Genomic DNA, 19,795 nt, shown 5'->3' on the forward strand with positions numbered 1-19,795 from the left:
GAATGCAGGGACTCAAGTCCAGGTTTTAAGGTTCAAGATCTGACCCTCCCTCATTCTCCTCTGCACCGTGCAACCTGCTCCTCTCTCTAGATTTAGAATTAAGCTCCAGGGGTTTTTTCTTCTGGACTATTCTGGACTCATTTATCAGCCTTCATCTGTTTCGGATTCAGTGCGGGGCTCTGCTAGCAGGGCATAACTCATAGTCGCCCAGGTCTGGGAACCTCAGTCCTACCCAACTCTCTGGACCCTTTTGGCCTGAGAGTGGGGCTCAGTGTCCTCAACTCCTGAGTCAATCCTCTAAGAATTCTTATCTGTGGAAAGGAACCTCTTCAAAGACTTTTTTATTCTATCCTCACCCAAACCAGAACACAAGGAAAAACCAGTGGATGGCTTAGGAGATCTGTCTCCACCATCTGGGCCTCAGTTTTTATCTCCCTTTTCTTACTTTAGTAAGAGGGGCCTCACTATTCCCTGGTCCCAGACCCCCTCCAACACCTCCCCCAGCCATCCGGGGTAACCGCCGGGCTCTGCAGCCTAGGATAACGCCCAGCCCTCCCTTGCACCCTGTGGCTGCCTCCCTTTCCGTCTGTTGAGAGAGGAAGCCAGGGGGTGGCGGGTGCAACCCTGCAGGGCACTGATAAAAGGGCAGCCCTGCCCCCGCCCCCTGGGGCCACTGCGGTCAGCCCAGCAGGCAAGCAGGCTAGGCAGCCAGCTCCCTCCGGGACCTGTGGCCCTCCCCAGGTTCCACCTCTAGCCACCCCGCCCTACTCGGGAAGCTGGTTGCATAACCCAGCGGGGTGTTTGGCAACACTGCTTGTGGCTTGCCCTGATGGTGGTGGTGGTGATGTGTGCACACGCGCTGGGGTGAGGGTGGGGTGGATTGACGGGGGGTGATGACAAGTCAGCCTTTTGGGGGTGCCTGAGCAGCACAGATGGAGAATGGTATAACAGTGAAGATACGTGGTCATGTTTTTCTCCATGTTCTGTCTCTGCCAGAGACAGAAGCAGGAGAATCTTAGGTATCCCATCTTAGGGATAGGAAAATCTTAGGTATCCTGGCTCGCCCAGCCGCAGACACTATCCAACCCATTCAGGCTCCTAATCCCCTGCTCATCTTACATCAAGCGAAAGAGATTTAAGATAGAAGGAGGTTGACTCTGGACCTCAGGGATCTGAGAGGAGGGAGCTAAAGGAATCATCCGCACCCCCGAGGGCTATAAAGAGCGTTCTGGAGGCAGGACAGAGCCCGGGAACCGCAGTAACAGCCTCTTCCTATGGGAGGGGAGTGGAGTGAGGTGGGAGAGACACTCTGGCCCGTCGCCTAAATGAGGGCTGTCTGTTCACTTAGCTCAGCCTGCACGACCATGCCTGTCCCCGCAAACAAGAAAACTGCTTCAAACACATCTATGACCCGTGTACGGGATGAAATACAACCTCCCTAGTTTAACTTTCAGGACTTTACTATCTAGCCCCAGTCAAAGTTCCCAGGCTTACCTTTTACTACTTGCTACCCCACACCCCATCCTAGGAAACCCAAAATACTCCTCTGTGTTTGATGCTTCTATGTCTTCACACCTTTGTTTGGAATACGCTTCTCCCCTTCTTTTCCTGGTGAACCCTGAGTCATTCTCCACAGCCCAACTCAATTGTCATCTTCTCTGTGAAGCCGGCTGTGAATTTCACCAGCAGCAGTTCAGCTCCATAGCACTTTATATAGACCTTTATTACTGGAATTCCCTGCCTAGACTGTTAATGAGGACGCAGACTATGTCTTATTCATCTTTGTGTTCCTGGAGTAGGAAACATGGTAGATACACAATGAATATTTGTTGAATGAATGAATGAACGAGTAGACACTCAGTAAATATCCATTCATTCATTGAACAACTTGTGTTATCCATAGTTGTATCTGCAATGCCACAAATAACGTCCTGAACTGGTAGCTTTCATTCAGTAAATGTTTGTCGACTAGCTGTAACCCGGTATCATTACTGAATCAGTCACAAGTGTGACTGTCTCCACCCCTCATCCCCTCTGAGGGGCCCAAATAAGTATATAAATGAGAAAGCTATCTGAATGCTCATGTATGTGACCCAGATTCATACCTGGGTCATCAAGAGATTCTGAACCCACTTGTAACATGCAATGAAGCCAGGGGTCACCTCCTGCCCTACACAGATCATGCCTGTAGAATTATGATCTCCTGGGATGGGGATGGAATTCAAAACACTGAACCATGGGTTTGGCATGGGTGTTGATCAAACCCCCACACACAGGCTGCAAGGAGGCTGCAAAGAGGAGGGTATCACATTGCCTCTTGAGTTGCTTGGTTGGGTCATTGGGTTGTGGGGGTGGTCCTGAGAGAGAATCGGGGTGGCTGACATAGTGGTGGAATGGTGGGGACACTTGGAAGACTCCCAGAAGCTATTCTTCACCAACAGGGACAGAATATTTTCATTATTTTAATAGTGAACGCAACCCTATAAGAGAATGCTGGCTGAATGCCAGCTCTGCCTTAGGGTGGCACCTGCCTGCCTCCCCTGTCTTTAACTGTTTCCAATTTAACTTGAACATCATAAGAAGAAAAAATAGGAAAAAAGTGTAAGCTGCAGCTATAAGGAGTGAAGCTAGACATAGGAAGGACTTTCCTTAGAGCTGAAAACCACTAAAAGCTAAGAGGAAGCAAGGCTTTTCTCCTAGTCTCTGCAGAGAGATCCGTTTGGCCTGGGACTTGGGTTGTGAGTTTGAGGCAAATGGATGAATGAGTGACTTCTGGGGTGTACTTACTGGCCTGCCCCAGAGCTGCCCTGGGTGCTGGGGGATGGACCTGATATCCTACACACGTGTCCTGGTTTGTCCAGTGTATGTGGCTGCCATGTGGCTGGGGTGCCTTGCCTGGAATAAAGGACAGAGGGCATCTAGGGTCCCCTTTAAGGGAGGTGAATAATGTCCCTGCCGGTAGCCTCCCCCACCCCCAACTCCCCTCACACACTGACAACAAACCTGTCCAAGAAAGAGGCCTTTGTCCTAGGACATCTGAGGCTGCAGGGGGAGGGGAGAAGGCTACAGGTGAAAGGACACATCAAAGCAGCCGGCCCCTCCTCCCCCCAAAAGCTCCCCTACCCCTTGCCCAGAGCCCAGGCTTTCCTGAAATTAAAGCAGTGCCCTGAATGCCCACCTGCCTAACAGCTGGGATGCTAGACATCTGGTCCTTTTCTTCAGCTGCCCTCCACCTTGCCAGGACTCAGTTTCCCTGCCCCTCAGAGAGTCAAGGGGGCAAAGAGAAGGAGGTTACAACTTGTATAAAGTCTAGAGGTCACTCTGCCACGGATCATCAGGTTGGAATCCATCAGATGCATGGGAGAAACGCAGAGCTGGCTGGACTCCTGGGCTCAAAAGGAGGGCTGGGAGAGGCTTGGAGCCATGTGTGCCCCCGCTGGCTGGGAGCAAGGTGGGGGTGGGGTGCGGGCAGAAACCACACCGGGCTCAAGTTTCCTCTCTTGGCCAGAAGGGGCAGGAGGAGAGGAGGGCCACGGGGAAAGGGGAGGGTTGGAGGAAGGACGGAGAACTCAGGCTGAGGGCTTCAGAGAGGAGGCTGGTGTGCCGGCCCCTGAGGTCCCCTCACTCGGGCCCAAGCCTACACACTGGGCGCTCAGCGATGGCCTGGGGGCAGGGCTCGGCCCTCCCCGGTTCTCAGAGGTAGCAGGGATCCTCACCCAGAAGGTGTCAGCCCAGGCCCAGCCTCCCCAGAGACAGCACCCGGAGCCACCTCCTCACCCTGCTTGGACCCTGCCACAGGTGCCTGAGGGGCAGGGTGGGAGGAGGATTCCAGGGGGACCCAGGGGCAAGCTGGGGAGGTGAAGGAGGCAGCGGGAGAAAATAAGCAACTTGCCGTGCATTCCTCGGAGATCTCAGACCTTTCCAGGCTGCCCCTGGTTTAGGAATTTGACATCTTTGGGAATTTCTCTGGGAGAAGACCTAGATGGCTTTTTGAGCCCTCTGGGATTCTGGGGGTGAAAGGCTATGGATGGGGACCAGACAGTGGTCCCCTGAGGCACGCCTGAGGGGCTGGGGAGTGACACTGAGTAACCCTTCAGCAGGCTGGCTGCCCTGGGGCAGCCAATAGACTCTCAGGTATATGGTACCATCCTTTCCCCTACTCCGTCCTATCCCACTGCCCTGTCCAGCCATCTGGGAGGTTTGGGGAATGCTAAGGAATCCGAGGCAGTGGATGCCTGGATTGCTGGGAGGTGTCGTTGCAGCAGGATGGGCTGCTAGGGGTAGAGGGTGCTGAGTTCTCGCCTCCCTTTGCCCGTTCTCTTTTCTGGGCCTAGGGCAGTAGCTGGAACTGGAAGGGAGAGGAAGGCATCCCACCCCAGCATAGTTTCTCCTGACTGGAAATCTTGGCGGCTTGGGAGGTAGAGGGCTGGGAAACAGTGGAAGAGAAGAGGTCAGGTATCACATCTGCTGGGGCTGAGATTCTCTAGTCACTGGCCCCCGAAGGACTGGAGTTGGGGGGTCTAGTGACCAAGTGACAGGATGGCAGAAACTTGTCCGTCTCTCCCTTGTTCCATGCACCTGTTTGAGTCATGTATGCCCCCAGGAGACTGAACCTTACTGTGATCAAAACTGCCCCCCCCTACCCCGTTCACTCTCCCTCCCCACCTCTCTCCCCAGCCCCTTTTCCCTCCAGGCTATTTCTTTCTCTCACTTCTGTGTGCCTCTCCCTCCTTGGGGATTCTTCCTAATCTTTCTAAATAGGCTGCTTATCTGCCATAACACACCCCAAGTTTTACTGATCCCTCCCCATCCTTTCCCTGCCTCTATTGACACCTGGAGAGGAGGGGTTGTCTAGTAAGCCCCAGTACACGGTCCCAGACAAACAACAACAACAGCGTCCCAGAGGCGAGCCCTTTCTCTGTCTCTCCCCCTTGTCAAGGTGTTACAGAGCCCTGGGCTGCAGATGGGGCCAAATATCTTCCTTTCCCCAGCATCCCTCCCCAAATGGCCCTCATTCTGTATCCTGAAACATAAAGCTCCACGTCATTCTGTGTGTACTCAGGGATTGTGATAAGATCTTTCCGGGTAATCCCATCAGGATGAGAGTAAAGAGCATGGGTTATAGTCTCTGGAGATGGTGTCCGTCCTACCTGATGTGCAATGTTGGGGAGCAAGATGTCTGTGTGACCTCAAAGTGTGGGCTAAACTGGAAAGTGGGAACCGTCTGTTGTAAAAGAAAAGGGACACAGGGAGGCATGTTCCACTTTCCCAGTATCTCTCCAGCTTCTGTACCCTCTGTGATGTTCTATTTGATCCAATTCTGACTATACCCTCATACCTCTGGCTGCCAGCCCCCTGGCCCGTCTTCAGGAAGGGAGACTCCTAAGACCTGTTGAAGGTAGACTTCCTGACCTTGCCTGTTGTATAGACCACCACCCATCTCTGAGTGTCTAGGGAAAAACAGACTACGCCTTTTTGGCCTGGTGCAAACTTGCCACTTCACCAGAGAGCTGGTTGGATTTGATCCTGAGGTTCTACTTAACTGCCTCTTTCCTAACCTCCCACCTCCCCCAGCAGCCCTTCTGGATTCTCATTTCCCTGTCCCAGGGTGAGGGGAAGATTCAATTCCTGGTCTTTATGAGGAGGGGCTGATATCTAGTCTCAGAGACTAGGGCAGCCTAGAACCCAGCCTCGCCTGGGTCAAGGGTGTGAAGCTAGGAGAAGTCTGGAGATTACTTGCCAGGTGCTCTTCTGCCCTTGCATTCTTTTAAGTCCATATTGTTGGACCAGTTTAGTAGTTTTCAAAGTAGGGTGGGCCTCTGGCATCAAAAACACGAGGCCACTCGTTAAAATGCTGATTGCTGGGTACCTGTGCCTATGAATTCAATTCGATAGGTCCAGGGTGGCTTTCAGAATTCTGTATTTTCACAAGCACCCCAGGTAAAGGCAGGCCACAGTAAAGTTTGTGACTGCCTGAGCCAGATGCAATCTACTGCGAGGAGGTTCTCCAAGTCTGTCCCCATTTAATAGGAGAGTATGAATAAGAAGCGATTTGCCCCAGATCATGCATCTGGAAGGCTAGAGAACCTGGTCTCCTGCCTCCTAGGAAAGGATCTTTGTACTGCACCTAAGAGTCAGATCCGGGAAACTAGGAGGGACAAAATGGGATGTGTGTGTGTGTGTGTGTGTGTGTGTGTGTGTGTGTGTGTGTGTGTGTGTGAAGGACTGTGAGGCAAGAGTCATCGTCCCTGCCCCCTAAACCCCTTCTTCATTCACTTTGCCTTTGGGCAATTTCCGCCAGAACCTGGGTGGGGGAAGGTGGGGTTCCGGTGTTGAAATGGCATCCTGGACAGACATAAACACCCCACCCTCTGCCCACTTGCCAAGGGCCTGTGCCTATACCAACTCCCAGCTCTGGGGATGGCAATATAACAAGGGTTAGGGTTAGGGTTAGGGTTAGGGGGCAGGGGCTAGGGGAGATCCTCCTTCGAAAGGACAATTTAAAGTTCTCACCAATTTTGTGGTGAGTCAAAGAGTGGAGCCCATATTAAATAGCTGTGATAGGCCAACCTTGTGGTGATCTAAGGTCATCCAGTCCTATGCTCTGTCCCTCTATGAGTCTCCCTCACCCACCCAGCCTGCCTGCCCTCACTTACATGGCAAAGGTAGGGTGTGGTGTCTGGCCCTAAGAGATCAGGAGGTCCCTGTCACATCTACTTGAAGCCTCTTGCCGAAGGCAGGGAGAACAGATGAGGGTGAGATGGGTGTCAGGGAATAGGGAGGTGGGATGAGGAGAGAGGTTGACAGAGAGGAGAAGATGAAGGTGGGGTGAGGGGTTACCGAGAATGTTGAGCTATCCAAGCAGAGAGGGACCTCCAAGTTCAACTTGTCTCACTCCCTGGTTTTACAAATGAGGAAACAGAGGCTCAGAGAAATGCGATGGCTTGCCCAACATCATGCTGTTGCCCTGTGGCAGAGCTGCAGCTAGAGCCCAGATCCAAAGAAAGGGGGCTGGAGGGAAGTGTGTGTTCAAGCCTCTAAAGAAATATTCCTTAGAAGAGAAAAGAGACTGAGATTCAGGACTTCCCTGGTGGCGCAGTGGCTAAGAATCCACCTGCCAATGCGGGGGACGTGGGTTCGTAGCCCTGATCGGGGAAGATCCCACATGCTGCGGAGCACCTAAGCCCGTGCGCCTAGAGCCCGTGCTCCGCAACAAAAGAAGCCACTGCAGTGAGAAGCCCGTGCAGTGCCAACGAAGAGTAGGCCCCGCTCGCCGCAACTAAAGAAAGCCCGTGCGCAGCAACGAAGACCCAGTGCAGCCAAAAATAAATTAAAAAAAAAAAAAAAGAGTCTGAGATTCCACAGAAAGAGTTGATTGATATCGACCGCCAATAGAGTCTCGGCGTATGGAGGAGACGTGGGAGCAGGATTGGGAAGGCGCCTGGAAGGTGGGATAGGCTAGTGGAGTCGGCGACTCTAGGTACCAGACCTGACTCTGCTACTTATCAGCCTGAGTCTCAACTTCTGAATGGAACTTACAGGATCTTTGTGGAAAGCAATCTCATAAACGAGTGCTTATAAACCACCAGCTCGGTTCTCAACAAATGCCAAATAAGTCTTTGCCGTGGTTATTATATGACCTCAGGAGAGAAAAGACCCCTGGTTGTGTGGAGTGGGGTATAGCCAAGATGACCCTGTGGGACACAGGGCAGAGGTCCAGTGTCTCCAGAGACCATTCCTCCTCTGCTGCCTGCTGGCTGATAAACCTCTTATCTGGCCCAGGCAGGGGAGCCCAGGGCCAGGATAGGAGGAGAGGGCAGGGCTGCTATCAGTCACCAGGCCTGGGCCATATCTTAGAGAAGGGGAGGGGCTGTTTGCTTGGCTCTTCCCACAACACACTCCTTGGGGATCCCCAAGCACTCGGTCTCATCTTGGAAAGAAAAGCCTGAGATCCTAAAAGTGAGGGCAGAGGAGGAGAGCAGGAGTGATCCCTGATGTTGCTGCAGGAAACAGGAAAAATAAAAAACACTGGATGATGTGACTTTTGTCCTGGCCAGTGATACAGTTTTGAGGAGTAAGAAGTAGGGGAAAGTGAAGGCATCTTGTCTGAAAAGAAGATAAAAACCTACTGTGCTCCCAAACGAACTGCCTACAGCCATAGCAGGTGAGATAGAGACAACACAGCAGAAAAAGGCTTTCTAGCTTAAGGAGTTTGTCCGATGATGAGTTTGCCCGATGAATGGGGGTGGGTAGGGCGGGGAATGAGGCATCTCCTTCCCTCAGGTGAGGCTGGAGGGAGCCTCTCCATGGAGGAGGACAAAATTGCTGACCTGTGGCAAGAGGGGCCCTAACTCCTGTTTCTCCTTTGACACAGATTGCTGGGACCATTTGGGCTTTCGGGACCTTGGACCAGGCCCTGGCCCAGTAGGATGCCCCCGTGTCCTCCCCAGCAGAGCAGGAACAGGGTGACACAGTTGCCCACTCTGGAGCTGGGTGAGATGGAATTGACTTGGCAAGAGATCATGTCCATCACTGAGCTGCAGGTGAGTGGGGTTAGGGGGCAGGGGTGGGGGGAGGGAAAAGCAGAGAAACAGGGAGTCTGGCTGGGACTGAGGCCGGGGGCTGGAGCAAGCAGAGCCCAGGGTCTCAAGATGGAAATGTTCCAGGCACTGTGAAAGGAAGGGCTGGAGTCAGAGGGCAATCTGGATGGAAGACCAGAGCATTGAAGGGGAGGGAGTGTGGATGAGCAGGAGATAGGAGTGGTGGGGAAGGAAGGATCTGATTGGGGGTGTAATCTCTCTTGGCAGTCACTCTGCTTACGTCTCTCTGCCCCACCTCCTGTCCCGCCTTCCCTTCCTCACCTTCTTCTGTTCTGACCTCCTCCAATCCTGCCCATCTTCTTCCCTCATTTCCTCCCACTGCCCTCAGCAGCCGGCGGGGCGGGGGTGGGGGGGGTGGGTCCCCTTTCCCTCAGGTAGCAGAGCTGTAGTTCTGACCTTGGGAAGGGGGGTCAGACTATGCCGGGGTCCTCTCCTCCTGCTAGTTGGACAAAGGGGTGTCTGTTGGCCTAACAATAATGCCTTTGTGCCCAGCTGGGCTGGAGCAGGGTGGCTCCCCGATGTGGGTTGGGGGCCCTTTTCCAGCACGTTCTCTCCTCCTCTCTGCACCTGGGCAGGGACAGAGGGACTGAAGGGGAGAGGGCAGAGCTTGTGCCGGCTCCCCAAGGTAACTCTCAGCCCCAGACCTGGCTCTGTGCCCACCCCCTTCTCTTCCCTGCCACCATGCCTGGGCCCTCAGGATCTGCCCTAAGCCCTCTTCCCACGCAGCAGCTCCCTCTGCTGGGCACCCAGGGCATGGCCAGGGTCTGAACTTGACCCTTTGACCCTAGATAGTGGCAGCTGGAGACACTCCTTGTCTTCCTGAAGGAAATAAAGGGACATGAGCCATTTCAATACAGTAAGAACTTCTCCTGAAGAGGAGGGGATTCCATAATTGTTGCGTGACTTCCCTTCTTGTTTAAGCCGCTTTCCTCGTGAACGAACAGTATCACAACTTTGCCAGCTTTCAATGATACTCAGCACCGTTCTCTTCCCTCGTGATTATCTCACTGGGTCTTTCAGCTGGACCCAGCTTGGTTCTGAGAGACAGCTGGTTTCTTCTCTTCCTCAGCCTGTCTCCAAACCTTTTGGTGTCTTTTCTTGCAGGGCCTAAACGCTCCAAGTGAGACATCCTTCGAGCCCCCAGCCCCATACCCTGGGCCCCCGCCGCCTCCAAGTTACTGCCCCTGTTCAATCCACCTGGAGGCTGGCTTTCCCCTTTCTTCACCACCTTATGAGCTCCCAGCACCCACATCTCACGTCCCAGACCCCCCATACGCCTATGGCAACATGACCGTACCAGCCTCCAAGCCGCTGACCCTCTCGGGCCTGCTCAGTGAGCCCCTCCCAGACCCCTTGGCCCTCCTGGACATTGGGCTGTCAGCGGGGCCATCCAAGCCCCAAGAAGACCCAGAGTCCGACTCAGGATTATCCCTCAACTACAGTGACGCTGAATCTCTTGAGCTGGAGGGGACGGAGGCTGGTCGGCGTCGCAGCGAGTACGTAGAGATGTACCCAGTGGAGTACCCCTACTCACTAATGCCCAACTCCTTGGCCCACCCCAACTATGCCTTGCCACCTGCCGAGACCCCCTTAGCCTTAGAGCCCTCCTCGGGCCCCGTGCGGGCCAAGCCCACTGCACGGGGGGAGGCGGGGAGTCGGGATGAGCGTCGAGCCCTGGCCATGAAGATCCCCTTCCCTACGGACAAGATCGTCAACTTGCCAGTAGATGACTTCAACGAGCTGTTGGCACGGTACCCGCTGACGGAGAGCCAGCTGGCACTAGTCCGGGACATCCGAAGGCGGGGCAAGAACAAGGTGGCCGCCCAGAACTGTCGCAAGAGAAAGCTGGAGACCATCGTGCAGCTGGAGCGGGAACTGGAGCGGCTGGGCAGTGAGCGGGAGCGCCTCCTCCGGGCCCGAGGCGAGGCCGACCGGACCCTGGAGGTCATGCGCCAACAGCTGACGGAGCTGTATCGTGACATTTTCCAGCACCTGCGGGATGAGGCAGGCAACAGCTACTCCCCTGAAGAGTATGCATTGCACCAGGCTGCTGATGGCGCCATCTTCCTGGTGCCCCGGGGGACCAAGATGGAGGCCACAGACTGAGCTGGCCGGAGGGTGGGGCTGGTGATGGAGGTTTCCTTCATTCTCTTCTGATAAAGGTGCTCCCCAACCGTGAGGCCCAGAAGGAGCTGAGTTCTGTAGACCAGGAGGGACCACAGTGGGAAACCTGGCATTTGGAAAGTCCAAGGTGTGCTCAGTGAGGCTTGCCCGGAGGCGAGGACGTGAGGGGAGGGGCTTGCATCTCTCTTCCGTGAATCAGTTTCCCAGGTCTCCAATCTCTTGTCTGAGCTTTGGTATATAAAGCACTCTACAGAAACAGCTTTCCGCTGTGTCTTCCTTCTCGAGGGAGGGTGATGAAGGGGGTGCCCTCAGAGCTCACTGCCTGCTGCTGGCAGGGAGGTAGCTCTGCTGAGCTTGCTTCTTTCCCCTATGGCTCTGTATGAGGACATGTGGACACATGACACTTGGGCCTGAGCAGTGTGATATCTACCACCTTCACTCCCTTTCTCACAGCCAGGGGCCATGGATGATTTGAGGAACCACACCTTCTCGGGTGGCCCCCTATTTATAGAGCTGGGATTGTTGCCAGAGCCGGCTAGATCCTCTGTGAGAGGTCCCTGAGGGTTAGGCCACTCCTTTTACAAACTTTGGGGCACTGGAAATCCTAGAACGCCCAGAGGCCATTTTCCCCTCCTCATGCCTACTTCTACAGGACTCCCTCAGCCTGGGCCCTGATGCCAGAGCTCTCTCAGAAGACTGAGTGAGCTGCTCTTGATTGGAATGAGAGAATTTGATTGGACACCCAAGTTTCAGGGGATTTCACACCCAGGTCTGGGTACCAAGTCTGCTCCACAGTGGAGCACAGTATGCGTTTCAGTGAGATCTTCCATCTCCCTGGTTACATTAGATAGAAGTTACCCAATTCTTGTTTTGGTGCCTCCGCCCCCCTCTCTAGATCCTTGAAGATCTAGGGCCTTTTATTAGTATATTTTTCCTTTGAACACGACTAAGTTTCAGAATTCTTAGCCACATGGATCAAAGTCCAGTCAAACCTCCACACACCTTCATCTCCTTGCTTGGAATTGCGGTGGTTCCCACTCTTCCCAATCACTGAATTATATAAATTACATTTTGCTTCTTTACTTCTATTCAATTTTACTGGCTCCATTTCAATAGAGAAACCTTACTTCCAAGTTCTGATATTCATTAGTTGAGACAAAAAAGCAGACAGATGGGATCAAACTGGAATCTTCATGCCTACAGATTCAGAAAAAAAGTGTTCTCTAGGAAATGAAAGTTTCCCAATAGGTCTGAAGACGGTCCAACCTGTCAACTTTCCAAAAACCTTAACATGTGGGATCAAGTGGTAATGAGATTAGTTGTTCAATTTGACTAGTTTGCTTAAGGGATATCAGAATGAAGTTTTTCATTCTAACCAAACTCACAAAGATGGTTAATTCAGAGGCAAATTTAAACATTCATTCAACCAATATTTACTGGGCACCCAATAAGCTTAGGTATCATTCTAGGCACTTGATAGTCAACAGGAGACACTTCTCATGGAGTACACCACAGCAGGCAAGACTCTCAGATACACATATTTAACAGTACCTAAGGCCAAAAGATGGAAGGGTGGTCACAAGAATTTGAACAAGGTATTAATCTTCCTACAGGCTATTTCCTCATTTAAATAGGGAATTTACTTTTTAGCAAACTGGTAGTCTCAGTTGTTCTATCCCTCCAAACCATTGTTGTATGGACTTCCTTTACCTTCTTACCCTTGGCTCAGTATTTTTGAAGCCTGAAATAGCAGACCAATTAAATGTTTATTCACCCAAGATGAGATCCACTATGCCCCTCAGGAACTGAACAGATAAGCACAGTTCCAGAAGAGACTCAAACTCAACAGCATCTGCCAGCCTTCACTACAACTCCATTTTCCCTTGCCAGAGCTACAAAAAAGACCCGTTCAAGAGGAGCAGTAGCGAACAGCTCACTTCTGGGTCAAGATTTACTCCTGCAGTGAAATTAAACCAGTTTCTCTGATTTCACTAAACCATGGATGCTGACGGGACAAACTTTAAAAAATAGTAATACATAGTATTAGAATCACTTCCAACAAACCCAGTACTTCCTCCATCTGAATTAACACGTGGCTATGCTTGAAACATTTATAATGCAGTTTTCTTTAAACAGCTTACAGTGACTACATGGAAACACTGGTAAGGAACGAGGGTAAAATTCTTCTGGTTTACCATTAACTCCTGCATTTCCCGTTCTCAAACTTGACCTAGTAAAGAACATGCACGATCTCACGTTATTTACCATAAACGTCATGAAGAAGACATAGAAAACAAGAACCAAAACCAAGTCAAATGCATTTTATTTTTAAAAAGTCCATTCACAAAACTGAATGATTAATTCAAGCTGCGCAGCAGCTAATGACTACTGCATGGCAGTGAAAATGAGTGCACAGTGGCTCAGATAAAGGTCCTCGTAAGGATGGTCCTGCAAAAAAGAAAAAAGCATATACTTAAGCAGGTGAAAGATTCTACAACTACATCCATTCTCTTTACTGAGAATCCAATTGCTTTAATAGCTTCTTGCTGGCTACAGCCTGTTAGGTAATAGAACAATAGATCTTACTTTTTTTAGTTCTGAGGCACAGCCTGGCATTTTACTTTAGGAATACTAAGCAGTTACTTTATAAAAACCTACCTTTTAGCCATGAGCTTGAACTGGAATTTTGTTTAAGAGTTGCTAAGCCTGTGGTAGCACACTCCTCCCTAGAAAAGTAAACAGCCTTTAAGAACTAGCTTTTCTCAGAGACAAGTTCCATCTCAGGCTAAACCCTCCCACCCCCCACTAATGGTCCGCCCACCCTCCCACCGGCATTCTGGGGAAGATTCTAATATATTACTTTGAGCCATTGTTTTAAGTTAATAGGTCAAAAGACAGGAAGTATTGAAATTAAAGGGTAAAAATGTATCACTGTAGAAGTAATTAAAGTGCTGACTTCCTTCAGTTGGGAGCCGCCAAGAGTAGGGTGTCAACTTAAGCAATTCATTTCCAGAAAAACCAAGTTCAGCTTAACTGGACTAGTTTTGGCTCAATATATTAAAGAAAATATAAGAGAAAGCTGGATTTTAGAGAGCTATATGGATGTAAGTAAAATCTGTTCTTACCTACCAGCATAGCAATAAAACCTTTTCTCCTGGTTCTGACTGCTAGTCCTAAGAGTCAGGTGTGCCTTACTCTTGTCTGCCTCCTTCCTTGCGATGGTCACTGAAACTTCACTCCCTCCTAGCTTTCATGGAGCGTGCCGTGGCCTGCCCCTGGCTTATCTGTACTCCACATACCACAAGTGTCTACTCTCAGCTGTAGAGTGTCTGGCCTCGGAGCCATTCGCGCTATACTTGCTAGCAGTTCCTAGTAGCTGAACATCTCTCCTGGATCTTTAAAGGCATTGTCACGAATCCTGAGGTATCTGCAAACTCCCTCAATAGTTAAGGTTCCACCTGCCATATGCAAACTCAGCCAGTATCAAGCCATGGAACTATTACCCACGCTTTCCCACCCACCTCCACCTCCCACCCAACCCCACCCAACCCCCTCCCCAAACTTCCAAGTAACACACCCATGGGATGGAATACACAGTCCTAGTGATAAACAAATCTCTATTCTACTAAGTACAATGGCACTGAAATTGAGGGTACCAAAGGGAGGGCTCAAAGGAAGCTATGTACAAATAACAATGATTGAATATTAAGTAAACTGTTATAAAGGTTTAGAAGTCATTTTCTATACAATCAACATTTTAGAATGTTTGTGTCATCTTGTGCCATATTTAAAGGAAAACTGCAGTTAGCATGAATTAAAGTAAAATGCCTCCTCACCATAACAAATTTTTATCTCCATACAGATAATTACTAGTGTGTCAATCCATAAACCTATATATACCCACCCAACCGAACAAAAACTGCAGTTTTCCTTTAATGTAAACCTGTTTTTGTGTCAAGAGTAAATTCCTTACTGGTACTGGTCAGTTTAAAAAGGTCTCCCCAAAACTTCTAATTTGTGGATTTATGGGGTGGCATTAGCCAGCATCTGGTCTCTATTCCCTGGCAGAGTTTTGAACTTGAATTGTGATAGAAGCATTCAACATTATCAGGGGTAGTGGGTAGGGAAGGTCCAAAGCTCTGCCAGTCCCAAATCCATACAGTTGTCATTCCATTCAAGAGGGTATTAAATTGTTTATTTATTACACATGATAATGGATGATACACAAGCTTCATTCCCATCTATATCTGGTACCATAATCCAATTTAGATATATTGCATAGGATGTGCCAACAATCATATATTAATAATCAAAAAACTCCATGACTTGGCTTGGGTGACCCTTTTTCACGGTGAACTCCAAGGTCACAACGCAGTAACTGTCAGTTCAACTACACCAAGGTTTCAGAAGACAGTAGCTTCTCCACCAAAGCAGGTTGTAAATAAATTTTGAATGGAACCTGGCATCACCCTGAAGGAATACTAACTTCACACTGCTGGGGTGGTTTACCAAAATGGCTTCAGAGTAGACTAACTTTACACAGCACATTTAAAAAAAAGACACATTTATTCAGCGTCACGATCAGACTATTACATTTAGCAATCAACAGCATGGGTGCAAAAAAAAAAAAAAAAAAAATCTACATTAAAACCCTTTGTTGGAATGCTTTACACTTTCCACAGAACAGAAACTAAAATAACCTGTTATACAATTAGTCACAAATACAGTCCTCGAGTTTTTTTGCCCATACACATGAGTATTGTCTAAAACATGTCTTCTTTGTAGCAGCTAGGCCCTGCCACCACTGTGCTTGGCTGAGTTCACAAATCTGTTGTAACCTGTAGCTTCCCTGTCACTTCTCTGGCTCTCCTCTCCTGCTAAGCTTTGTTTCCTGTTGAACAATATGGAATAAAGTTGTTAATCTAAACATATTAAGACTCAAAGCTACAATCCAATAGCAAGTTGTTTCCCACAAATTTTGCTGATCTGAATATTAACTTAATATCCACAATTTTACTGTAATTATAATGTTAACTATGTTTCACTGCTCAGCTACATTAGGGTTACTGTGTTCATTATCAATTACAAGAAAATTAAGTGAAAACAAAAAAAGCTCTTCACTTACCTGGCAGTAATCAAAACCTTCTGCCACTGCCATAGCTACTGCTGCTGCTGGAACCACCATAGCCACCTAAGAACAAATTTGTTCCCTTAAGCTTTAGGAGTATGAGTAATAACGGTAATACTTTTTATATTTGGGGCTTTCATATTTGTATTATATAAATAAGTTCAAATTCACAAGTTTGGGCTCACATGATTTTCCTAACTGAACAAGTTACCAGTCACTTAAAATTTCCTCAAGATTTTAAATTGTCCGTTTTCCTGTACCTACCCTGACTAAATGTCTAATATTTTCCTCAACTGTACTAGTTTAGCCCTCCCATACCACATATACACCATACCTTGGTTTCGGGGTTTGGCAAAGTATTGGCCTCCACCACCATAGGGGCCAGAACTTCTGCCTCCAAAGTTTCCTCCTTTCATGGGTCCAAAATTTGAAGACTGATTGTTGTAACTGCCAAAATCATTGTAGCTTCCACCACCTCCAAAATTGCTTCCTAAGAATGGAAAAGAGGACCTTTATCTGTTACTCGGGGAAAATGATAAATTCTGGTGTTCAAAGTAAAAAAGTTGCTTGATCTGCCTTGCTCCCAAAACTGGTGGCTCCAATGTTTATCTTTGTATTTTATCCCTCCTGGGCAAGGCATTCAGTTGAATAATCCAATAATTTAAAAAAATTTACCCAACTCACGACGGTATAGCAAATAATATATTCCCTTGCCTTGAAGACCTTTACTCATTTAGGGGCACAGCAAACACATGCTGGATACGTCAACTAAGTACCTAAGACCCCAAGAGTTAAGACACTAAATCCTGCTCGAATCTAATCTAATTCCATCTGAAGACACCACTATCCACTTATCCATCTATCTATTTGGGAGTGAGGCGGCCCCAGCTTAAAGCTAGGAGGAGGTAGCATTGCAAGCCCGTTAATTAAAAAAGTACCATGCAGCGTTAACACACAAAAGCATCAAGTCCCCATACTAAAAGGCTAATCTAGCTATTGCACCAGTACTTGGATCACTGGATACCTACCACTACCACCGCCAAAGCCGCCTCCGCCTCCTCCGTTGTTATAGCTGTCACTCCCGCCATAGCCACTGCCCTGGTTTCCATAACCCTGTCCACCACTTCCATAGCCTCTGCTTCCTCCAGAGTAACCAGGGCCGCCTCCTCCATAACCACCTACAAGAATACAATTCTTCTCAATAAGACAAAAGTATTCAACAGTCAAATTCTGTGATAGCATGACAGCTAAAGGCCTGCTCACAACATGCTATTAGGTCAGAATTGAGCTTATCATGCACTAGAGTTTTAATCTCTATTAGCCTATTCTAAAGGTTGCCAAAACTTTTAATCTGTGGTTCCTTAAATAAAACAAAACTTACCATCATTACCAAATCCATTATAGCCATCCCCACTGCCACCATATCCACCACCACCGCGGCTGCCACCAAAGCCACCTGGAGAAAAGCAGAATTAAAACAAACAAACAAAAACCAGGTTTGAAGTATGTGGATCGCCTACAAGTCACCCCCTTCTAAGTCTAAATTTTAGGAAGCGTTAAATCAGTAAATTACTTCCGTATGCAAGACTAACTACCGGTTAGTGAGAAGCCAGAACTACACCTGGATTAAAATGTAACTTCGAATAAGACATCTGGGGGTAATTATAATTTTACCATAAACTCTCATTAGTAAACTATAACCACACAAACCTCGACCGCTGAAGTTTCCTCCACGACCAAAGTTGTCATTCCCACCAAAACCACCTCCACGACCACCACCAAAGTTTCCAGAACCACTTCGACCTGAAGAGACGAGTTTTAAGTGTTAGGCTGTACAAACTGGAATTGCTCAAAATTATGTTTAAGGTTTAAGTAAGTAACAAACTGACCTCTTTGGCTGGATGAAGCACTAGCCATCTCTTGCTTAGATAGGGCTTTCCTTACTTCACAGTTGTGGCCATTCACAGTGTGGTATTTCTGAACTGAAAAAATTTGGAGATAAAGAAAACACCAACACAGCATTTAGAATACAGCATGGATTTCAAAACCCTTAGCAAATGCCAGCCACCTGATACTTACTGACAATCTTGTCTACAGAGTCATGGTCATCAAAGGTTACAAAAGCAAAGCCTCTCTTTTTGCCACTGCCTCGGTCAGTCATGATTTCAATCACTTCAATTTTCCCATACTGTTCAAAATAATCTCTTAGATGATGTTCTTCAGTGTCTTCTTTAATGCCACCAACAAAAATCTTTTTCACAGTTAAGTGGGCACCAGGTCTTTGAGAATCCTAACATGAAAAAAATTAAGTTAACTTATATTAACAAAACCTATCCCCAAGTTAAGAATTTCAAGTTTGTTACACCCCTAAATGTTAAGTCCCCCTAGTGGCACACTTCCAAATGACTAAAGGAAGGGGGGGGAAAATCACTTACTTCTCTTGAGACCGCCCTCTTTGGTTCCACAACTCTTCCATCCACCTTGTGTGGCCTTGCATTCATGGCCGCATCCACCTCCTCCACAGTGGCGTATGTGACAAACCCGAAGCCTCTGGAGCGTTTGGTGTTTGGATCCCTCATTACCTTTAATGTTTAATACGTGGTAAGCCCCCAGAAACTATTGCCTTTTCCACCTTAAGTAAGACAATAGGAGACTTTATACCAACCCTTTGTCTGAAGCCCTTCAATTTCCCACTAACCATCTAAAGCTAATCAATTGGGAGCTTTTTAATCAGTTAAAGCCACACCTTACTTGAAACTATAATCCCATTAACATTCAGACGGTAACTACAGCAAGCGAAGCCAAAGAAATCAACGAGTTCTACGGTCCTTTGTCTCTTTCAAGTCTTACCACACAATCTGTGAGCGTTCCCCACTGCTCAAAATGGCTCCTCAGACTCTCATCGGTTGTTTCAAAGCTCAAACCTCCGATGAAGAGCTTCCGCAGCTGTTCGGGCTCTTTGGGTGACTATGAGTAGGGGAAAAAAAAGCGGTAAGTGGGGCTATAACGCAAAACACCTTCCAGCTACAAGAACCAAAACTAAAACTAGATAGCAACGTACGAAACACTTATTGTTCCTTCTGGTCGCAGCAAGCCACGTGCTTCTCCGCACTGGGGGAGGCGGTTTGTTGGGTGCTGGGTGGGCCGGGAGGCGCCGAGCGCATGCGTCCCTCACTCCCTTCGACGCACGCGCAACAAAAGGACTAGGAGGGAGGAGTACATCGCCAATATCGACTGTAAATGCTCTTTAAGAAAATCGCCCACTGAGACAAGGTAAAAAAACATATTGAATGTACTTAAGAGTTTTGCAAGGTGGACCGAGCCTGCGTGATAGCTAAGGGTTGCAGGACGGCAGCCTCATGGCGAAGAGGACAAAATGGCGACCTCAACTTAGGGAGGGGTAGGCCCTGGCAGAGACCGAAGAACTGCTGAACCGGCTGGGGCAAGCAGCCAAACCAGGCCGAACCCTACTGAACTCAGGAAGGCGCGAAAAAGAAAATTTAGGTGGAGAGAGCGTCCTACTCACCTCTGACTTAGACATAACGGCAGTGGAGGGTGGGGGGCAGACGTCAACGATGCTTACTCGGCGGCGTCCACGAGCAGAAAGGAGTAATCTACCGAACGCATCTGCCAGCCTACCTTCGGCCTCGCTCTTTTATCCCGCCTCCTCGCTTTCAGCATTGGTAGACTCCGCCCCTGAGTAGCTCTGATTGGATATTTGAAATTGCTCGCCCCCTACTATTGGCCTCTGGTACTGCAGTGCTGTGTAACGTCATCCGTTTGGGCGTTCTACGCAGTCTCCACCCCTCGACGGGGGTCTATGGGTTCCCGAGTAATATTATTAACTAGTCTGATAGGCTAGTCAACCAATCATTCATGTTTGAATGCACTTAGGCTATTTAGGTAACTTTTTAATTCTCTACGTTACGAATTTTACGATCAG

General features: G+C 48.8%; 2 protein-coding genes and 1 long non-coding RNA gene across 9 annotated transcripts; 1 reads left to right on the top strand and 2 right to left on the bottom strand.

Moving 5' to 3' along the window:
• Positions 1-2,795: 2,795 nt before the first annotated feature.
• Positions 2,796-3,383, bottom strand: LOC116761356. Its single transcript, XR_004351949.1, has 3 exons — positions 3,179-3,383; positions 3,004-3,042; positions 2,796-2,895 (listed from the first exon to the last, which is right to left on the bottom strand). It is a non-coding gene; the product is annotated as an uncharacterized LOC116761356 (long non-coding RNA).
• Positions 3,384-3,503: 120 nt separating this feature from the next.
• On the top strand, positions 3,504-15,362 carry NFE2 (nuclear factor, erythroid 2). 2 transcript variants are annotated; one of them, XM_032646573.1, is made up of 4 exons: positions 3,504-3,798; positions 8,058-8,164; positions 8,375-8,543; positions 9,705-15,362. In XM_032646573.1, exons 3-4 carry the CDS (start codon positions 8,430-8,432, stop codon positions 10,704-10,706), a joined length of 1,116 nt encoding a protein of 371 aa, XP_032502464.1. In that variant the 5' UTR covers positions 3,504-3,798; positions 8,058-8,164; positions 8,375-8,429; the 3' UTR covers positions 10,707-15,362. The 2 variants fall into 2 exon arrangements, with proteins under 2 accessions (XP_032502464.1, XP_032502463.1); XM_032646572.1 differs by lacking the exon at positions 8,058-8,164 and having other exon boundaries at positions 3,505-3,798.
• Positions 13,031-19,503, bottom strand: HNRNPA1 (heterogeneous nuclear ribonucleoprotein A1). 6 transcript variants are annotated; one of them, XR_004351895.1, is made up of 12 exons: positions 19,379-19,503; positions 18,703-18,819; positions 18,288-18,434; positions 17,932-18,142; positions 17,742-17,834; positions 17,563-17,655; positions 17,234-17,308; positions 16,881-17,030; positions 16,187-16,342; positions 15,850-15,915; positions 13,383-13,450; positions 13,031-13,172 (listed from the first exon to the last, which is right to left on the bottom strand). XR_004351895.1 is itself a non-coding variant. In XM_032646576.1 (12 exons), exons 4-11 carry the CDS (start codon positions 18,429-18,431, stop codon positions 15,860-15,862), a joined length of 978 nt encoding a protein of 325 aa, XP_032502467.1. In that variant the 5' UTR covers positions 18,432-18,434; positions 18,703-18,819; positions 18,914-19,115; positions 19,379-19,481; the 3' UTR covers positions 14,906-15,615; positions 15,850-15,859. The 6 variants fall into 6 exon arrangements, 4 of the variants coding, with proteins under 4 accessions (XP_032502468.1, XP_032502467.1, XP_032502465.1 ...); XM_032646576.1 differs by lacking the exons at positions 13,031-13,172; positions 13,383-13,450 and adding exons at positions 14,906-15,615; positions 18,914-19,115 and having other exon boundaries at positions 19,379-19,481; XR_004351897.1 differs by lacking the exon at positions 16,881-17,030.
• Between the last annotated feature and the right edge of the window lie 292 nt (positions 19,504-19,795).

Source organism: Phocoena sinus, chromosome 10 (genome assembly GCF_008692025.1).
Source record: "Phocoena sinus isolate mPhoSin1 chromosome 10, mPhoSin1.pri, whole genome shotgun sequence".
NCBI lineage: Eukaryota > Metazoa > Chordata > Mammalia > Artiodactyla > Phocoenidae > Phocoena > Phocoena sinus.

Excerpts from the sequence above, each read along its gene's own strand:
- NFE2 (XM_032646573.1), top strand. The coding sequence starts at position 8,430 with ATGCCCCCGTGTCCTCCCCAGCAGAGCAGGAACAGGGTGACACAGTTG. Across the intron at positions 8,544-9,704 it reads TGTCCATCACTGAGCTGCAG|GGCCTAAACGCTCCAAGTGA; the intron begins GTGAGTGGGGTT and ends CTTTTCTTGCAG.
- HNRNPA1 (XM_032646574.1), bottom strand. Across the intron at positions 18,143-18,287 it reads AGAGGGCGGTCTCAAGAGAA|GATTCTCAAAGACCTGGTGC; the intron begins GTAAGTGATTTT and ends TTTTCATGTTAG. Across the intron at positions 17,309-17,562 it reads AGGAAACTTCAGCGGTCGAG|GTGGCTTTGGTGGCAGCCGC; the intron begins GTTTGTGTGGTT and ends GCTTTTCTCCAG.